Genomic DNA, 20696 nt, shown 5'->3' on the forward strand with positions numbered 1-20696 from the left:
GCTCGATGGATTTGACGACCGTGTTTGAGTAATAAATATTGACCGAGTTATGTGGTGTTTTTATCATGCACTTGATCATGGGCGGTTAATGCTCTTTTGGAAACGTTAACACCATTTTATGATTTTTTTTCCCGAACCGGAAACGACGCTTGAATAAACAGAGTGCGCTTTGAAACCCTATAGGATGTAAGCCGTATGCAACGCACAGCGCCCCACATGCTCCACCAAAATGAAGGGAACATTTTAACAATAACAACACATCCTAAATCTCGATGGATGACATATCAAAGTTTAAAAATCTTTCACACTCCGGCCCTCGAGGACCGAGTTTGCCCACCACTGCTATAACGTGTAAATGTTACGTATAGGATCGTATGCCGAGAAACGTTTCTTGGGAGTGGTAATAAGCCGGCCTCGCGGTTCAGGGTGACCACTAGAGGTCCCCATTATCATTATCGGAAAGTGTACGAAACAAGCGCGCGTGCACACGGTCTCACTCTCAGAAGCATTATTTATTTTTATTATTATTATAAATCTTGCAGTACATGCTTGCCATATGAAATGTGCTCAACTCAAATTGACACTGAATTCATGACAGAGGATGACAATTGACAACAATGTAAATTTCCGTTTATTCAATGGAAGGACCTTTGGGAAACAACAGTTATTCCCAGAGTATACACAAAGGACATAAATTAAAGAGGAAAATTAAAGAGATGTGGAGAAAAAAATGAATCTACGCTGCCCAGGGACACACTGAGCAGAATGCAGAAGAATCTGTGGTCTAGATTTGTCATTCATTATGTGAGCGGTTTCTTTTATCCTGTACATGAAATTTTAAACGATAGTACAAAAAGGAATAGAAAATACAAAAACAGTACAACTGCCCTCAAATGATCCATAAATATTCATATTGATGCACATTGGTTTGACAATGACTTATGTAAACATTTTCCACATAATGTGTGCATTACCATAAAAAAAAAAAACAGCAGTCTAAAACTAAGCCCGGGTTAAAAATATGACACTTTTTTTGCCATCATTGTGGAGTTTCTTTGCAACACTGCTGCTGGGAGAGGTGGGAAGTGATGCCATATTTTTCATACACACAAACAGCTGCAAAATGTGATGCTAGGTGATAAATGACAGCAACCTTGCCATGTCTCATAAGACAAAAAGGGGGGTGGGTTAAGGAAAAACACTTTAGCTAAACAATTTCAAAACAAGGTCCTTTATGTCTCCGGTCACTGGTCCTGACTAAAGCCTTCCTTCAACTTTTTTTTTTTTTTTTTTTGCTTCATAGGTGTAAAGTATTTTCAGCAGTTATATTCGAGTCGTTACTTAAGGCAACCGGAGCTCATATGAGCTACAGCGGCACTGTGGCGCTCACATCCTGTCACATGTCATGCACACAAGCTTTGTTCTTTTACAGTCACTTGTAAATCAACTGCTGACTTTGTAAATCGAATTCACAGTTTACTCCTTAGCCCCCCCACAACAACCCACCAATTGCTTAATATGAATTTGGCCCCCTTAGTTGCCATGGTGGATCGCCCTCTATTCACGTGCAGCAATCAAATAAAAAATATACAGTGTTTGAGAAGTCTGAGCTATTGAGACCAATGCAACTTGCTTGGCGGCATGCTTGGGATCTGTTGGGGCTGATAATCCTGTACCCTGTTGTTATCACCAAGGTCCTTCAAAGTATATTAAAGGCATATACGTGTTTATTGAGCCACTGAGTGGAAAGAGGAGGAGCTTGTGCCACCTGAACTAAAAACGGCAACAAACAGTGTGCGCGCGCACGTGTGTACGCTTACTCCTCAGTCGTGCGTCCTGCACTGAGCTTGCGCACACAAGTTGAGAGACTGTTGAAGGACTGAAAGATGTAGACATTCCACAAAGGTTAAGGGTCGGAGACTGGAGGAATTTTCGGTGGGAATATAGTTTAGCTAGCACACACGCACACACACACCACCACCCACACATGCCCACGAAATACAACACCCCGCCCACCGCTGGCTATTCATGACGACAGATGTGTAAAAAGAGAGCACGCATCTTCATCGTCACAGTAGTCATCTGTTGGTCGCCGCGTAGCTGTACTGGCATCTCCGCTACCAGCTCATGAGGGAAGTGCGTCCCAGGGTCATGAAGTACACCTGGCTGGCACCTCCAGCACGAACGGAGGCAAAGAAGACCTGCGAAGACGAAGGCCACAATATGGATTTTTCTGTTGAGTCATGCCGCGATCTCAGCCAACGCAGGACGAACCTTGTCATTCCTCTCACACAGGAACTTGAGTCTCTGGGCTCGCTTGTGCATAAAGACGCCGTCCAGGTGGCCGGTCTCCACTGAGCGGATCTCGATGGCCTTTTCACCCCAGCCCATGATCTGGTTCGACCTAATGTAGGCTGCACACGGGAAGACAGTCAAGTCAGCATTGGCACCGCAATGTGTCACTCACGTCTCTTGCACACTTGAGGCCAAGAGCCCTCTTCTATTTCCATTTCAAGTGACACCTGCACAGAGGTACAAATTAAATAAATAATTCCACAAGTGTCAGCACTGGGCGGTGACAATCCGGAAGCCTAAATTAATGTATGAATATTACAAACAATGAACATTACACATCTTGTTTAGTGGGTCTGGGTTGACTTTTCCACCCAATTTAAGTAAATGAGGGTAAAGAGGTAGAGAGATCTTCAATCGGAATGAAAAAAAGTCGGCATGGAAACCCGAAAATGCCAGTGATGCACGGGCATATATATGATGGAATCACAAAGCCGCCTACCAGTACTCACCGTAGCGAGAAGTGAAGCCACCCACCAGCGGCCATCTTACGTGGCCAATCGCTAAGCTTGCCTAACTTGGAAACATTGATTACTCTGCAGCCACATTATTTTCTGTCTCTGTTCTTTGAGTCCATCATATACAGTGCTATCACGTATATCTGAATTGTGCCAAACAATTGCAACTTGCAGAGTAAATCCAGCCTCAGTCATTTGAACCCACTTACCCACTGAAGTGGGCATTTCCCCCCACTGCAGCACCACATCCTTGGTGATGCGCCCGTACGTGTTCACGTAGACACCCTCGTCCTCATAGCAGACAAGCAGCTCGATCCCGTCGGTGTTGGGCAGGATGATAATGGCGTGGCACTGAATGCTGGTCTGGATCTGAAGGCAATTGAGGAAGCGTTTAGGGAGTGGAAGTCAAAACAGTGGAGCGGATGCTGAGCCGGGCATTTACGTGAGTGGGTAGGTAGATATCATAGACTGCGCCTGAGTCCACATCCACAGCATGGAAGCCTGAGCAGGAGCCATAGATGACCTTTAACCTCTGACCTTCCTCTACGGTCAGGTCCACCAGCAGAGGCTTGTGCACCAAATCACCGAATGACTGAAAGGGAGCATGGGTTACTCAGGTATCCAATAGAGGAGGAAAGCAAACATCTGATTGGCTCAGCCTGCTCACCTTGAAGGCCATGAACTTGTGGTACGGTTTCGGCGCCCAAGCGTAAACCTCCACGGAGTTCTTTAAGGCCAGCACCAAGAATTTAATCCTCTCGTATTTAACTAGAACACACAGTCATTAGGGATGTGAATTGCCTAGTACCTGGCGATTCGATTCGTATCACGAGCCATAGGTCACGATTCGATTCCGATTAATCCTGATACAAATCTATAAACTGATTATTGCGATTTTTTTAAACTCAAATTTTGAAACTACTAATCCATTAACTTGTACATGTACACTGTAAGATTTGTACGAACATTTATTTATTTAGGCTTATAACTGTGAGCCACTTTATTTAACAATCTGTTGCAATCTGTTTCATGTTTGAACAGCGTTGAAATAAATTAAGCCTTAATGTTCCATTAATATAACATTCTTCCATGCTTAACGTGTGAACCCTAACCCTAAGTAAGACATTTTGTTTAATATTCCCATAAAAAATGTATGTTTAAAAATCGATTCGGCCGCATATCGAATCAATTCGAGAATTGCGCGCTGTAGTATTGCGATATATTGCCAAATCGATTTTTTTAACACCCCTAAACAGTCATTGATTACAACCAGAAGATTTATTTTAGCCGGTCTCACTAATCGTTGCTGACTCGGCCCACGTACCAACTTTGTAGTGAACGCAGCCTTCCAGGTCGCCCACATTAACCCAACCTTGCTTCTTCTCCACCTCCGGGTCATTATGCAGAATCTTGTTCCTCAGCCACGACAGGTAATAAACTCGCAGTTTGTTCTTTTTGCCTGAGAGTAGAAGACACATTCCTCAAGTTAACAATTCGTCAATCCTTCATTAACAACATACAGTAGTTCACTGCAGGTACCTGAAATGGTAACCAGAACGTTGAGACCCTCAAGGACATCCATCTGTTGGATACGCCGCCGATTGATCAGCGGGTAAACCTTCCCCTGACCGCTGCGGTCCAGCAGCATCAGACCGCTCTCGGTTCCCACCAGCAAGTTGACCCCTGCAGTCACGAAGGTGGCTTAGCGGCTGTCGCCTGGAAGGGAGCGTTGCCATCACAGAACAAACTCTTACCCCAAAGGGCCGCACACAGGATCTCAGAGTTGAACCTCTTTTTGTATTTGCGGATCTCTGGTGTGTCACTTGGCGGCCGTGTGTTGACAGGGTTGACATTGACCACCGAGCCTTTGCGGGACGGGTCAGACCTCAGCGGGTCTGCTAGACGTGCATCCTGCCCAAATCCAGCTGCAGGCAGATGGCGAAAGACATTCTGTTCAAACTATTCAATTGCAAACAGAAAAGCGTACCCTGCACTTGATAGCTTCCTTGCATACTCAGCGGCAAGACCTTTGACCTACCCATGTTGTTGAGCGAACTTCCACTTGATGGGGAAATCTGGAGCAGGCGAGGGTCAATAAAGGGAGTGAAGGAGGATGACGACTTGTGTTTGGACATGGAATTACTTTCCGATTGGCTCTGTCCGAGACAGCAAAAAAAAAAAAAAAAAAAGAAGGAGTTAACAGACCGAGCACATAACATTTCTTAATCTGTTGTAGCAACAGTGGAACCTCGATTTGGTAGACTCATTGGAGGAAGGAGTCTTTCATTATAGCCAATTGTCCGTTAACATTGAAGTACTTTTGTTTGTGGCCTAAAGACACCCAATAGTCTACAGAATTACTGTTTAGTTGTTTTTTTTGTGCTCAGTAGCGTATACAATAGTTAATAAATATATATATATATTTATTTTTTTTTAAAGCGTGAAAAGTTAAGTTTATCCAAAACTACCTTGTTGGTGCTATGGCATGCAACTAGTCGCGTTCATGAGCCACAATGTTAGTGCTTCCTTTTTTCCCATCTCTGTTATGATTTGATGCCATATAGGCCGGGAGCAAGGTCCACTCCTCAGGGTGTTTTTTGTTACCTTTTTTTTTTTACTATGATTTCCTGTTATCTCGTACCTTCGGCCATCACAAGTTGATAGGGACCACCCCCAACTCGGGGTCGTTTAGTCACAGGGGCCAAAAAACACCGTCTTCTGGCGAAATTGTGTAATTGCAAATGTCAATGTACAGCAACTGCATAAATGGTCAGAAAACTCAAAAATTTTGCACGGTGTATCCTGACACATGGTGGAACTAGCAGGAAAATAATCCTGGGCTTCCTGTATTCAAATTCTCAAATATCACCCTCAAAATACTAAAAGACCAAAAAATGTCTCTCCGTCTGACAAATTACCATCAAATTGAGCCATTTCAGATATTTTATTATACATTTCATTGCCTCAAATGTATATTAAAAATATCCCAGATTTGTAACCTTCCTGATAATCATCCATATTTGTATGGATTTCATCAGCTGCTAAGTCATCCTCATCCGTTTCCTCTTCTGCCAAGACAACAACAAGATCTTTGGGCAGTGGTGTGAAAGTCCGGTCGTCGAGGGCCTGAGTCCTGCATGTTTTAGAGGTTTCCCACTTTCAACACAGCTGATTTATATTAAAGATCAGGAGCTTAATATACAGTGGAGTATATTTTGGTCATAGCTCCTCTAATATTTCAGATAGAAAGCTCATCTTGGACTTAAATTGAAGGTTACAAATGTGGGATATTTTAATATACATTTGAGGCAGTGAAATGTATAATAAAATGTTTGATGGTAATTTGTCAGGCGGATACTTTTTTTTATTATTATTATCTTTTAGGGTATGTTGAGGGTGATATTTGAGAATACAGGAAGCCCATGATTATTTTCCTGATAGTCCCCCCATGTGTCAGAATTCACCATGCAAAAAGAGTTTTCTGACCATTTATGCAGTTGCTGTATTGCATTGACATTTGCAATTACACAATTTTGCCAGAAGAAGGGGTGTTTTTTGGCCCCTGTTGGGGGTGGTCCCTATCAACTTGTGATGGCCCAAGGTATGAGATAACAGGAAATCATAGTCAAAAAAGAGGTAACAAAAAACATCCTGAGGAGTGGACCTTGCTCCCGGCCTAATAAGGGCTTTACAACAACAACAAAAACAAAACAACAACTGTATGCTAGGGATGTAATGATAACGGCAATTTCGTGATATCACGATATTAAAACTGCCACAATATTGTCATCGTCACGTCATGATATTAAAGGCAGCACATCTGTTAAAAAAAAGTCTGGTTGATTTCCATTTGTGCAGTTCTAGCAGCCTCTGGTGGCTAGTTTTTTTAGTGCAGTTTAATTTTCACAAGGCATGTTTTGGCCCTTCTATGTTTAAAATCCACGCTAATGGTCAGATGAAGGGGAACATGATATGCTTGTGAACCAAGTCAACATTTGGAGGAACTCAATGTGTGCGTGAATTATAGCAAGTAAGTGCCTCAATATTAAGTGGTATTAGAGATTGTAGGTTATTTATATGCATTGCTGTTATGTACAAAAGCACAATATTGTTTTTTTAGTAGTAGTTTTTTTTACAATATCACACTATTGTGGCAAATATGGTATTGTGACATTCATATCGTAATAATACCGTATCGTGATGTTTGGATATCGTTACATCCCTACTCGTATACTGAACCACAAATAGGATGTTAGAGAGTCACACACACGACTCAGTGCCGTTTACTGGTAATGCGGCAAACTGCAGCCAATTCTAAGAACTGACAGATACTGTACAAAGGGGTATTTTTGTGCATACTGGGCACTGTTTTCCTTCCATTGAATCTGGGGTACATTAGTCCTGGGAAATGTTAAATCAAGGTTCCAGTGTGTGTGTGTGTGTGTGTGTGTGTGTGTGTGTGTGTGTGTGTGTGTGTGTGTGTGTGTGTGTGTGTGTGTGTGTGTGTGTGTGTGTGTGTGTGTGTGTGTGTGTGTGTGTGTGTGCGTGCGCGTGCGCGCGCATATGCACAAACATAAGCAGGAGGGTCCGTGTGTGCGTGTGTATATACTGCAGGGTTTCCCCCCGTGTTTTATAAGCCTGGCGGTCCGCTAGTGTTTTCTTTTCAACACACCATTGTAAATGCCCCCCCCCAAAAAAACGGATGGCGTTCGGCAACCGCAACACCACCACCCCTTTCCACAAATATGATTCAGCACATCACATCTCTGACCACCAGGCTTAGCAAGTTTTCTGGAGCAAACCCTGTACTGTTAAATACACATCAAAAACATTTTTTGTTAAGACACACAAGCTTTCCAAAACATGTAGATGGAGTGAATATGCAGTCTTGAAGTTAGTTTTAACAGAAAAAGAGGAGAGGAAGAAATGGTAGAAATGTATTTTAATGCTGCAGTATAACAGGCAGAAGAGGATCCTAAATCCACCACCAAGATGCATCTGGTTTGACGCAGTACTAAGTAGCAGTGAAAAAACACCAAGCACCCACAAGCACAACGCAAAGTCGAGACACTCGCTTGTTAGTTCACCGCAAGAAGCTCCAGTGGGGTTGCCTCCATGCTATGACCGTGTTATACCACCAGCAGCCATGTTAGCAGGAGGTGTCAGCTAGGCCACAAGGAGGAAGAGAGCCAGAGTAAAAGTTAGGATGGAGCCAGATAATGCGGATCTGCCAGACCTAACAACCAGAATGATACTATAGGTTTTGTGCAGGCTCAGATATATATATTTTTGTTTTGGGTGGGGAAGGGGGCACCATTAAATAAACATTTGAAAATACAGTGGAACCCCTAAAGTCAAATGCAATTGACGTTGAGCAAGTGGGAATAAAGAGACACAAACGTTAACATATTGTTTGATCCTTTTGTTTTTTTCCAGTGCATTGACCTTGCATGACTCTGGCTTTATTGCAACACTAATCCCTCAGGAGGAGACACCTCAATTAAGAATATGAGAATTAAAAGAAAATACACTGGAATGGGCATTAAATCAGCAGAATTGCATTCACTTTTGTCATATTTGACATTTTATGGTCGACAGCTACTTGTTTTCTTTATATGCATACCGTATGCTACACGAATCACGGAGTGCGCATCTTAGCCATGCGGTGCATTATGGGTAGGCAAAAAATGTTGTGCTACCAAATTGTATTGAAGTAGTAGGAAGCAATGGAAGAAGCTTTGATTTGGACCATTTCAACCATTGGAAAAATTGCACTTTTTATTTCATCTAAGGGTATTTTCAACATGCATAGCCTGCTGTTTGATACTCAATACACTGGGACACTATAGTTAAGCTCAGTTAAGTGTTTATTTGGCTGGATATGTGCACCGTGAGTCGGGGCCGAGGAGCGACACTGCGATGTGAGGAAGAGACAGGTCGGAGCTTTCTTTACCGAGGCGTCAAGAAGTTGGAAGCAGGTTCAAAATTACTGTACTTCAGTTATCTGTATTTTATTCTGCCAAATATCAGAACCAGCATCAGGCTAAAAAAATCCATATTGTTGAGACTGTAGCTATTATATGTTAGAATTAGCAATTGATGATATTAATTTATGCAAAGACACTGTTCATGATAATGACTTCTCATAATAACGAAGAAACAGGTAAATATCTATATGCAACCTTTTTTCTATAAATATCTGCCAGTGGTCACATTTCCAAATGATCACTACTTCAACATTTCTTGTAAATCACTTGTTCATCAGTGGTGAACTATTTTTAGAACAGGCCCCAGGGCACCATGATGGCGACACTATATGCATTTTTCTTTCATCATTAAAGCGATAAGGTTTTGTTGCTTACATTTCGTGCTTAGCTAGTGGTTAGTGAAGTGATTTTTACACTTGTATGACAAGAAAAGGCTGCCGACCGTACTGTTAATAAAAGTTTGTCAAAGGACTATTTCTCATTTTATTACTTCCTATGGCAAAAATGGTGTGGCGGCTGACATATTGTGTGCAACTATAAAAGCTGCACAGTATAGGATCTCACCTCAGTTTGTAGTCAAAAAATAAGTTAAAGGTTCCACTGTAGTTCAGTATAACTGGCAGCAAAAACTATTATGGCGCTAGTCTGAATCCTATGCCCATGTTGGACGTGAAAACTAAATGAAAATATATAGATTCAAATGGTAGTTGACGCAGACTGGCTGCCTTTGTGTTAGAGCCTGAACTCCCTGGAGTCCATTCCTGCATTTGCTGGCCTCAACCGAGTGAGGGCAACGTACCTCTATGGCAACAAGCTTGTCCAGGGGATTCAGTGGGGACATGGTCAGACTGGCATGGCTAAGTGGTGATGAGGATGAGGAGGAAAGCATGGATGTGGAAGAGGAAGGGGAGTGATGGCTTTGCTGGATAAGGTCTGGTAGGTGGTGAATGCAGCCAGGGAAGCCATTTTTCTCTTGTAGGCTGTGGCTGGGGGTTTGGGCCTGGCCGTTAGAGGCACCGGCCGGGGAAGTGGAGGAGAGACTGACCAACTGCTTAATGTCAGCGGTGCTCTGCAAGCAAGAACAGGTACACTTTTGGCTCTCGTGAACAAGAGGAAAGATGATGCATTCTGCAGTCTTGTGTTTTTTAAGATCCTCTTCTTCCAACAAACAATATATTTGGAGTAGGTCTATGATGATAAACTAATGTTTACTTCATACGAAAATGGGAGGATTGTGATGAGTGATTGGATGAAAATCACTGACAAAGACTGCCCATGTGTTCTTTGGGTTGACAATGTTACCTGTCTGATGACCAGTGTGCCATCCTTTGATGGTGTGGTGGCCTGGCTGCTCTCAGAATCTTCAACCAGCATGGTTTTGGCAGACCCAGAATCCCCATTGCTCAGCCTCCTGTGGAAGCCGTGAGAAGATCTGCTGTGCACAATCAGAACATCTTAGAACAAAACGCAACTTTCCACGAAGAACGAGAGCAGAATGATCAGTCGGTGCCTTCCACTAACCCAGATCGAGAGTCCTCTGCTCCCGAGGTAGACTCTTCTCCGGCCTCCTGATCCACTTCCTCGTCGTCCTCTTCATCAGTGGTGCCGGACTCTTCACTTGAGGAAGAGTAGTCGGTCACCTTGTGGGGAGGCCGCACATCGTCCACTGCACGAAGCTCCTTGGCGAGGGCTGTCAGGTCCTAAGGAGTAGTGATAACCAAAAACCAAGTAAGACGGCTGACAAGGTGACAGAAGAGCGAATCACATTTTAATGGAAAAAATATCTGCTTTGAATAAAAAACTAATTAAAAAATTTATACAAACATGGTCTATGTATATAGAATATTTTAATCTAAATCTGGTCACTTAATTCTGCCTGTTAGCGAGAGCCAACACATCGCAATAACTTATATTGCTGTTTCTGTATTTGGCAATTTGTAACTAATGGTTGTGTTTTATAGTCAGGAACCCAGTTGCTGCCAGCAGGATCGAGTAGACCACATCAAACGCCTTACAGTCACCAACTCCTCAAGATTCACTTCCAATGGACACTGAGGGTTAATATTCGGAATCACTGCATGCTAGTGGGTTAACTTTCTAGGTGCTGTCCCCCCTGGCTGGGCGTGGGCGGCTCTGCCCCTCTGTTGGCTGCTGGGTGGCGGCTGCATCTTGGCCTGTTCCCTGGGTCTCTTGGGGTGTGCTGCGTTGTGGTGCTCTCCCTGGTGTCCGGGGCGGCGGCGCCGTCTGTCGCTCCGTGCCCGGCGACGCGGTTCAGGGCGGGTGGGCCTCCGGGGTGGGCCTCCGGGGTGCCCCATGGTTCCCTCTCCTCTCCCCCTTCCCCCCCCTTGCCGCTTCTCCCTCCTCGCCTCTCCCCGCCCGTCCTCCTCCGCCTCCCGGTCCCTCCTCCCTCGTCACCCTTCCTCCTCCTCCCCCCTATCCCTGCTGCTCTGCCGCCGCCCCATGCCCTTCTTGTCGTCTCCTCCCCCCGTTCCTCCACCTCCCCTGGGCCGGAGGCTCCAACCCTGACTCAGGTGTTGTGCCTGCCCCGCTCCAGTGAGCCGCCTGGCACCTCGGGCTGGCCCCAGTATCTGGGGGGGCAAGTCTGGGGGTTTGGGGGCCTGAGGGCGGCAGGGGCTGGGTTGTGGTGGGTGGCGGGTGTGGGTAGGGGGCGGTGGAAGCGGGGGCTGTGGGCCGGTGGGGTGCCTGGTGGGCCTGCCATGCCCCGTTCTGCTGCGTTGGGCTTGGGGCGCGGGCCGTGTTGGGGTGGGGGGCGCTCCGGGCTTCTGGGTTTGCTCTATGGCTAGTGGCCCCTGCGGGGCCCGGGGGTTGTGCCTTGGCGCTGCCGCGGCTTGGGGGGCCCCGGGGGGTTGTGCTTGCTCTGTCCTGGCCGGCTGGGGTCGACGGCTCCCCTCTTTGGTGGAGGTTTTCATGCATGCCAGATCCACCACACCAGCATCTACAGAAATTCAAACACAATCTGCTTTTTCCTCTGGTCGTTCAATCATCGGTGGAGGCTGATGTCTGTGGATCTCACGCTGCTTCATCTATCCTTCCTTCCTTTCCTCAGTCTTTCCTTTGGTCTCTTGAGGTCTCCCTAATTTGTTGGAATTTAGATGTTTCTGGGGTTGGTGAAATATTTTGGTTGGTAACCCTTTGGGTAGTAGGTGATGTCTGGTCGGTGCTGGATTTCACTTTTCTTTCTTTTCTTTGATCCTTCCTCAGGTCTCCTGACAATTTCACGACTAGCGGGATTCTGAAGTATTCGTTTTAGGTGAACGGTATATATATATTTTTTTTTAAGGTTTTAAGTGAATTAATGAGCACACACTCACACGCACGCACATATGCGCACACGCACATACAAAAATAAATAAATAAAACAATTTAAAAATGAGAGCGCAATGATGATGACATATCGAATCGGTAAGATTACTGAATGAACAATACTGGGCTAAAAGCGAATGTGTATTCAAATGTGGTTGTCTTAAAATTCAGTGGGTGGTTCTACCACTGCATAAGGCAGTAACATGGGGAAAGATGTGCATGCACACAATGTCACAATCCAAGAGGGCAAAGAATTTTACTGCATTTACCATCCAAAGAAATCAAAGAGACTATAATTTTATATTTATTGTACAATGCAAAGGATCGTGGTGTGATTATGCTGTCTCCTTTAATAGCCTTACCATGACAACCACCACATTGGGTACTCAAGTGAAGGTACATTATAGGCCAGGTGGGTGTGGAAAAACATTTGAGCGAAAAGACTTGTCGGCCCATCACAAGTAGGAAAACACTTACAGCGGGTCGAGTAGGTCTGGCAAAGTTCTTTTCATCAGCTTTTTTAGGAACATTCTCAGGGCGCTGGAGAGGCGATCCTTCAGATTTGGAGGATGCTTTGAGGGTCAAAAGAGGAAACTGGATTAAAAAATGTTGGGTTTTCATTTTTGTTAAGTTGACAGACAGACAGAGAGTGGCCGTGTACAATAATAGGGTGGGACTCACAGCGTGGCCTGAAGCGGTCTCCAGGGCTGGCCTGGGAGCTGGAGTTAGAGGAGCCAGATGAACTCCCACTGCCCGGTCGAGGCTGCAGCTTCTCGACGCGGTCCCACAGGGGGCGCTGCTCCACATTACTGACCAAGAAAATAACATTTAAATAAAACCTAAAAGACAATTTTCAAATGACGCAATTTATGCACTTCTAAGGTCTTCTCTACTTACCCAGATACATTCCTCTGGCCACCAGGCTGCAATGGCAGAGGAGACTCCCGGCGTGAGAGGACCGGTGAACGTGATGTAGTTCTAACAGGGACCTGGACAAGACACACACAAAGTTTGCTTTCCTCCACTTATTAACTGTCACCCACTAGTGACAAGCAAACACTCAAATCAGATCTTTATAGTCAGCAAAACATTTTTTACATGAATTATAAGTTCAGTGACAAACAGTCTGGTTGTGGTAGTGCAGCATGGTCAGTAGAGTGACAGACATGACAGGAAATAAATGAAGACAACTGAAGGGAGCAGAGCAGGGGAAGGATGCAGACCTCTACGACTCCTTACCTTGGGTGGCACTTCGTCACCGGGCTGGACCTGAGGCTGGTGGAGGGGAGGTTGGGGCTGGGGGTCAGTGCGTGCAGGCGATGGGTGATGATGGTGGGGATCCTGGGAACGTAGGTGGAGTTGTGCAAAGCTAGTAGTGACGCCACCGGGCTCGCTGAAGGACTGGGAGCGAGCGACCATAGGTGGTGGAGGAGGAGGAGAGGGGGCAGCGCTGTTACTGCTCTTAAGAGCAGCAAGGTGGGACCACTGGACCTTTGGGGAGTGAGGGAGCAGGTGAAACAGTGAGATACGAGGGAAGATGTGTGGTTTCATGCATGCAGTCATATTAACACACATGCAAACGGGTGACAACACAAAATAAAGACACCAATCACTGTCATGACACAAATCATGTACAACAGTGATTCCTGTAGTTCGGACTCTAACCTTACATCCACGTTCACTATTTGTTTGTCGTTTAACCAGCGAGTACTGAATCAACTCGAATGGGTTAGTAATTGTACATTTGCAGGGAAAAAGGAGGACAATTGAATTTCATCGAAATGCTCAATGGAATTCACTTATATAAAGATTTAGCTACACCCAGTTTTGTGAGACTTTTCTAATGAAAAATGTGTGTGCGCGCGCAGCACCACTGAGTATATATGGTTATGTCACGTTCTGATGAAAACCATGTACAGTATTCCCTCAGTTTTTGCTGGTGATACGTCCCACACTCCGCAATAGGTCTGCTCTGTTGCTCATGTTCATTTACATTGTAAGTGTCCAGAAGGATGTCGGACCTGGAGTATCAACTGAGGGGGGCGGGGCTTTTGAAAAAGGTGAAATGACCACACTTTGGCTGGCCCAGTCTAAGCCACCACACCCCCACCTCTGTATTTCAGTTACATTTTTACAAAAGATGAGTTAAGAAATTTAGGCCACTTTGTCTTGTGTTTTAAATCACAATGATCTAACAGCTTAAATTAGTCTATTAATATTTACCACGAAAGATTTTCAATTTTGTTTAGCATTATTTAAAAGGTATAAATTTTAGAAAATTATCTTACTTCCTTAAATTCTTTGAGGATTATTATTATCTAACAAGTGAAGAATCTCAACACTTTTGCTATGATTAGTAATAACATTATTGATCATTTAATATAGTTTACCTTTTAGCCAAAATGTATGAACAATTATGATTATTACAAATTTTGATTTGCTCACATTGATTCCTGGACAAGACAATTTGGGCTGATTCACAACAAAAAGTTTTTTGGACTAATTACAGTAATTTCTGGACTACAAGCCGCTACTTTTTTCACTTGCATTCGACCCTGCGGCTAATACAAAGGTGCGGCTTATCCATCAGATCACAATGGGGCACACTATAAAAGGAAGCGCAAGAGCATCAAGGCAAAGCAAAACAAACCAAAAGAGACCAAATACGTTAATTCAATAACCACAGACGTTTAGAGAACACGTTCTTTACTTCCATTCACGTCGAATCACAGTCCAACAATCAACGTGTTACAAGGAGCCACCAAAACAAAAACAGCAAAAAATCTCACGATACCTCCAAAACCTCACGCACATGCGCTGTATTAAAGGGACACTATGGTATTTTAAGCCCTTCTACAGTTAACTATAGGCATGTAAGGACGAAATCTTACCTTTGCCACAATCGTGATGTAATTTCTTATGAAATATGACTTATTTCGGTGGCTATTTTCCTTACCCGGAAGTCAAACGCTTGGTTCAGTAAAGCCCCGCCTCTCCCCCTGTGGCTTCCGCGCCCCTCTAATGACGTCATCCTAGCCAGCTGCTTCGCGCAACGCCCACAAAACACACAGATAGGTTTTAAGCTGATTTTTAGAATTTACTCTAAATTTCACGGGCTGCTAGATCTCTGCGTTTGGTCACGCAAGCCATCAAAATTCTTGAATAGACATTTGAAACAAAATGGGTCCTTGCCACAAGAAATCGTGGAAGAGAGGTAAGAGAAAAGGAGTAAAAAAATAAAAATTAAAAAGCACCACAGCGGGTCGCGAACCCGCGCCCTGTTGCTTATGGGACAAGCGCACTATCCACTACACCATGCAAATGTTTAACTCGTAGTTTACACCAGTATCAGCCAATGGATTTTAAGACAGCCAATTGTCATTTCATTGCACTTTGGCATTGCAAATGTGAAGAATTGATTGCTTTGAATTCATTTGGACAAAATGTTTATTGATAAAGGCTACTTTTGTCATTATCCCATGGAGGGAGGTCTCAGAGAAAGTGGGCGTGCGTTTAGTCCGCAGAGGCGGTGCGGGGCCGCACACAATGACGTCAAACTGTGCCAACAGCTCGTTTTCTCAGGTTGGGAGGGGCTGGTGCTTGGACAGCAGAATAACCTAGAATTTCTCATACAGGGGTGAATGGAGGAAAACACAACTTTGGTCATGTTTTTGGTGAGGAATTAGCATTTTAACATGGCTAAAGGCTCCAAAAAGTAGATTTTTCATGTTGCAGCCCCTTTAAAAAAACACAACTTAACAATCTCTCCCCCCTCCTCTTTTTTTTTTAAAAGTACTACATTAACATAAATATGAATACATACAATAGGTACAAGAAAAACAGTACAGTTGGAACACAGCATTAGAAGTAACATTTAAATTTTAAGTTTGCAAACACCTTTACTTGGGACTCTTAAGATGCCAAGTGCAGATGCCCCTATTTTTGTTTAAGCAGTTGGCAAGTTGTTATTTGGTAGCTGACCAGACAATTTCCTGAACAGTCCCATAGAGCATCAGCTCCTTCACATTACTGATCTCAAGACGCAGTCTTTTCTCCGTAACAGACTTTGTGGATTTGACTGCATCCAGAAGAGAATGATTGTCTTTCTCACACACACACACACACACACACACACACACACACACACACACACACACACACACACACACACACACACACACACACACACACACACACACACACACACACACACACACACACACACACACACACACACACACACACCATGGGTACATTTGTGCATGAACAGTTGCCAGTTGTGATTTCTGAGTACAGTGTTGCAAGAAAAACGACACTGTCAATCCCAAATGCAAGAGCTAGTCTCACCTGAAAATGTACTTCGCACAACTCTCCTGATCCGTTTTGACTGCCAGGATATGGGTGAGAATTTTCCATTTTCACCTATGACCACGATAAAATGCTCACCCTGTGTACCACCATCAGAGAGGTTCCCGAGAGAGAAGTCACTGAACACTACAAGTTTGAGGGAGCTGTTTTCTCCCAGGTACTGAAACCTCAACCTGACACTCTCTGATTTCAGTTTTCTAATGAGCTTGTTTGCAAAATGTAGAGTTTGAATTGTGGCATGTTTAGCGCTAGATGCCAAGATAGAAACATCACACATCAAATCTGGTCGGATCTGTCTTGCTACCCACAATATTTGTCCTATCTTTGATTTGAGTCTATTTCATTGTCAGTCAGTGGTGCTTCACGTTGTGTTGCTCTGGTAGGATCTATTGTGATACGTTGCAGATTTTTTTATGTATGTACTTTGATGTACCTGTATTTCATCTTGTAAAGAATGTATTTCCATTCCTAGGTAACTAAAGTTACTGTTATCTTCCCTGCCCACTTGGAAAGCAGTTTTCAACTGAGGGATGACATTTGTGGAAAACGCATCTGTGCCCCCCCCCAAATAAAGTCGTCTACGTGGGATGCAAGGATTTCTGTCACCTGACCACCCTGGTCTAACCAGTAAAACACAGCGGCTCCCAACTGTTGCATGGTGTCTCAGACTCTATTGTACCAGTACAAAGAAGCACCTGTCAGACCATAAACACACGTATTTAACTTCCAGAAAGTCCCTTTGCTCTGTGCCTCCTGAGGAGGGTGGATGTAAATGTCCCTCGTTAGTGCCTTGTAAGCAGTCTTGTAAAAAGGCTGCTTTAATGTCCATGGAATTCAGCTGCCACTTGTTTTGACATGACAGCCATGATCATCTTCAAAGACTCTGTAGCACATAGGTGAGTCTTTGGGAAGGTCCTTGGTGTTCATCTCCTCAAAACCTCTTGCTACTAGTCGGGCCTTTGGCGCAACACCAGCAGCTGTTTCCTTTAGTGTACACACCCACCTTGTTGAGATGCATTTCTGACCTTCATCTCTGACTACATCAAATACATTGTTTTTCTTCCAATTTGAAATCTTATGTTTGGCTGGAAGAAACAGGCCCTCATGCACTACCAACACATCTTCAGTGTTGTTAAAACTTGCCTCCTCCTGCTCTGTCGGAATCACCTGTACACTGTCCATTGCTCCAAGATTGACTGATCCTGTTGTTCCAGCTTCTTCTTCCAGCTGGCTGAACTGCAGGTTGTACAAGTCTTTGTGTTTTCCAGTAGCTTTTCCTGCTCTGCTTAGAACAGTTCCGGTATAACTTTGACCACTCTCTTCTATCTATCTTTATATGTAACCACTTTTCCAGATTTCAGCTTAAAGCCTTCATAACTTGACTGGGCTTGTTGTGGCATCCAAGACTGATCAAAACTGCCTCCCGCATTTGGCTGTGGTTCAATATTATCAGCATTTTGAGGTCCATTGTTAATTTTTTATCTCTTCCTCATTGTCACTTTAAAAATCGCTGAAATCTGCTGCTGCTGTAGCTGGAGAATTTTCAACAGTGTCTCTTGTTTTGTGTCGATGTCTACCTCTTTGATTGGGGGACCATCCACTTTTCTCAGTCTAGTGTGATGCACCCGCACATATGCTCCACCGTGCCTCACAAATACAACAGCACCATCCTGGCCTATCACGACCCCCTGGTCCTTTCCACTAATTACAGTCAATCCTCTTGTAGTAGACTTTGTCTCCTGTGAAATACCTGTCGTCAACTGGCCGCAGTTGCTTGCGTAGGGCTCTTTTTATTCTCTTAGAGCATTGAGCCTCTCCAAATGTTTTTCTCATTGCATGTAGAGTTGTGATGTGCTGAACTACCCGGGAGCTCACGGTGGTTTATCAGTGAGCACTGAGGGCAGGTTTGGATTCTGGCCAAACACTAGTTGGTAAGGACTACATCCGTGTACGTTGTGCATGGAGTTCTTTGCCATGAGTGCCCAATCAAGTGCAGTCTTCCAATCACAGTTGTCCTTTTTAACTTTAAGCAACATTTTCGTGAGAGTTTGATAGACCATTACGCCATGGGCTGTATGCTGCAGTCTTTTGATCTCAATATTAAACTTTTCAGCCACGTCTTTTATTTCTTTATACATAGTACAAGGCTTTGATCGCACAGCAACATTATTATAAATTTTACTTGTATATCAGTAAGGGAGAAGAAAGAGGATGGATGTAGTGAAGTGGAGCAGTTACCTGAGGCTCCATGGGCCTGTGCATGGCAGAGGCCTCGGATGAGCTGCTACCGTTTGAGAAGGGTTCAGCAGAGCGAGGGGGGAGAGGAGGCTGCTTGGGAGGAGGGGCCGCCTGAGGAGAGCCCTGAATATTTTTACGGTATCGCTCATCAGCCTGGGGTGGGGGAAACACAATGAGATAAACAATAAGGTGAGTGTGGGAAACAGGAGTGCTGAAAATACAGCTCAAAGGTCCATCATCACACTCAGAGCTCCTCTTTCACTGCCTATAAAGACGAGCAACAAGAGTGACGAGTCATGCTTGAAGCTGCGCTGCACAAACACACAGATGAACATACATATGTTACTGCTCCAACAATATTGAATACTGAAAAGGGAGGAAAGACTGCTGTTAATAATCAAGTGCCTCACTGCTTAGATGTTGCATGTTAGTTTGGGCTTTGTCCGTGTACATGCAGCTGCCCAACTCGTATTGACAGTACAGCCATAACTCTTCATCAGGAATTCACCATGTTTAACCTCCAAAAGAGAAATCATGGGAACTCAAGTGTTGCTGGCGCCATGTCGGTCATTGTCGTCACAGGGGTGGAGCAAAGACAAAGCGAGAAGATTGAAAGAGCAGGTGGCAGGGCAGTCAATTAACAAGGGGGTTCACCTCTCTGATAGGCTGAGGAGGATGATTGATCGGTCTATCAGGCTCAGCATATTTTCCTTGGGGATGTGTGGAGTGAATGGAAGGTTCAGCCTGAGGGGGGCTGGGACTACAGGTGGCGGGTTTGTGGCTGATGTTCTCCTCAGGGTCATTTTTCTCCTGAGCTTGAGCGCCGTCAGGGTGAATCGCCTGTGGTAATCCAGAGTTTTCAAAGGTGCCTCTCAGTATTGCAACAGCACTGTTGAGTACCACCGCTTGTGGGGGCAGGGTAAGCATCCTGTCGGGGGGCGATGTGGTCGTCAGATGTTTGCTAGGGTCTGAGGGGAGTTTGGCTTTGCCATCAAGCTGCTGCCGGGATGCACGCTGGAGTGACCGCAGCTGCTCTTGCTGCAGCCGCTTGTGAAGCCGCTCAGCTTTGCGCTGCTCCTCCAACTCGCGCCACTTAAACTCCTACCACAATTTGGAGGGAGGGCAATTCAATGCTGCCGCTGCAATCATTTTCTATTTAAAAAAAAAAAAAACACAATTCCTGCAAAGCATTTGTCTAATTTCTTCTCCGGAGATTGTCCCACAACCTTTCTTCCTTCCTCTTTAACATTTGACAAAGATGCACACCTGGAGTCAGTTCAGACAAAGTGCTGTGACAGATGACGAATATATAATGCCTGTATTAGGTCAACATGTTTGTGTGACTGACCAGTAACATAGCCTGTTCACGCAGCAGCTGTTCCTGAAGCATCTCCAAATGTCTCTGCTCCTCCTCTAGCTGCCGCCGGATGTACTCCTGTCAAGCAAAACAATATTGAGTGCTAGAATTCAGTATCAAGGTTCAGGTTCAGTACTGTATATGTCAATGTTAGTGGTGCACCCAAGCACTGGTACCAAGAGCCAGAATTTGACACCTGCGCATAGGCAATTTGGGAAAATACCTTTTTGGAAATGTGCTTGGCAAGGTACAAGATGGCCTACAGTTTAAATGTGAATTTTAGAAAGTAAAGGTAATAATGTTATAAGGTCATGTGAAACTCAGTCGGGCTTATTAAAAAATTTAATTATTCATTTAGTAACCATTTAATTCGGAAAAGGGCAATTTATACAAAAATGTATGAACAGTGACAGAGCAACAATAAACTGTAGATTAGAACATTGCAATTTAAATTGTAAAATTTCCATCCTTTTTGGGAGAGAAACGGGTTTTGTTTAAAATATGTGCCGCCCTATCTTTAATAGAGCATTTTGAATATTGATGGCTGCAGTTTTCTGAAAAGTTATTTTTAGTTATCTTAACTGCAGTTAATGAATGAGTAAAGGTCACAGA

The 20696-nt window shown here is 44.3% G+C and overlaps 1 protein-coding gene across 12 annotated transcripts in view; it reads right to left on the reverse strand.

Moving 5' to 3' along the window:
* Positions 1 to 613: 613 nt before the first annotated feature.
* Positions 614 to 20696, reverse strand: part of LOC147178252 (mitogen-activated protein kinase kinase kinase kinase 4-like) — a 43992-nt gene continuing 23909 nt past the window's right edge. The window contains exons 14-32 of one of the 12 annotated variants that reach the window (XM_086067558.1): positions 20076 to 20162; positions 19382 to 19828; positions 18728 to 18880; positions 13361 to 13612; positions 13019 to 13110; positions 12803 to 12930; positions 12599 to 12693; positions 10319 to 10497; positions 10100 to 10208; positions 9597 to 9866; positions 4849 to 4966; positions 4565 to 4735; positions 4350 to 4493; positions 4135 to 4269; positions 3478 to 3578; positions 3253 to 3402; positions 3020 to 3179; positions 2275 to 2414; positions 614 to 2201 (exon numbers count right to left, since the gene is read on the reverse strand). In XM_086067558.1, the coding sequence (XP_085923684.1) occupies positions 2118 to 2201; positions 2275 to 2414; positions 3020 to 3179; positions 3253 to 3402; positions 3478 to 3578; positions 4135 to 4269; positions 4350 to 4493; positions 4565 to 4735; positions 4849 to 4966; positions 9597 to 9866; positions 10100 to 10208; positions 10319 to 10497; positions 12599 to 12693; positions 12803 to 12930; positions 13019 to 13110; positions 13361 to 13612; positions 18728 to 18880; positions 19382 to 19828; positions 20076 to 20162 (3015 nt within the window). In that variant the 3' untranslated portion in view covers positions 614 to 2117. Of the gene's footprint in view, positions 2202 to 2274; positions 2415 to 3019; positions 3180 to 3252; positions 3403 to 3477; positions 3579 to 4134; positions 4270 to 4349; positions 4494 to 4564; positions 4736 to 4848; positions 4967 to 9596; positions 9867 to 10099; positions 10233 to 10318; positions 10498 to 12598; positions 12694 to 12802; positions 12931 to 13018; positions 13111 to 13360; positions 13613 to 18727; positions 18881 to 19381; positions 19829 to 20075; positions 20163 to 20696 lie in introns of all 12 variants that reach the window. The other 11 variants (XM_086067557.1, XM_086067556.1, XM_086067560.1 and 8 more) reach the window with 11 other exon arrangements.

The sequence above is a fragment of the Leptonotus elevatus genome, chromosome 2 (assembly GCF_054856555.1).
Source record: "Leptonotus elevatus isolate MCC_2025b chromosome 2, RoL_Lele_1.0, whole genome shotgun sequence".
Classification (NCBI taxonomy): Eukaryota; Metazoa; Chordata; class Actinopteri; order Syngnathiformes; family Syngnathidae; genus Leptonotus; species Leptonotus elevatus.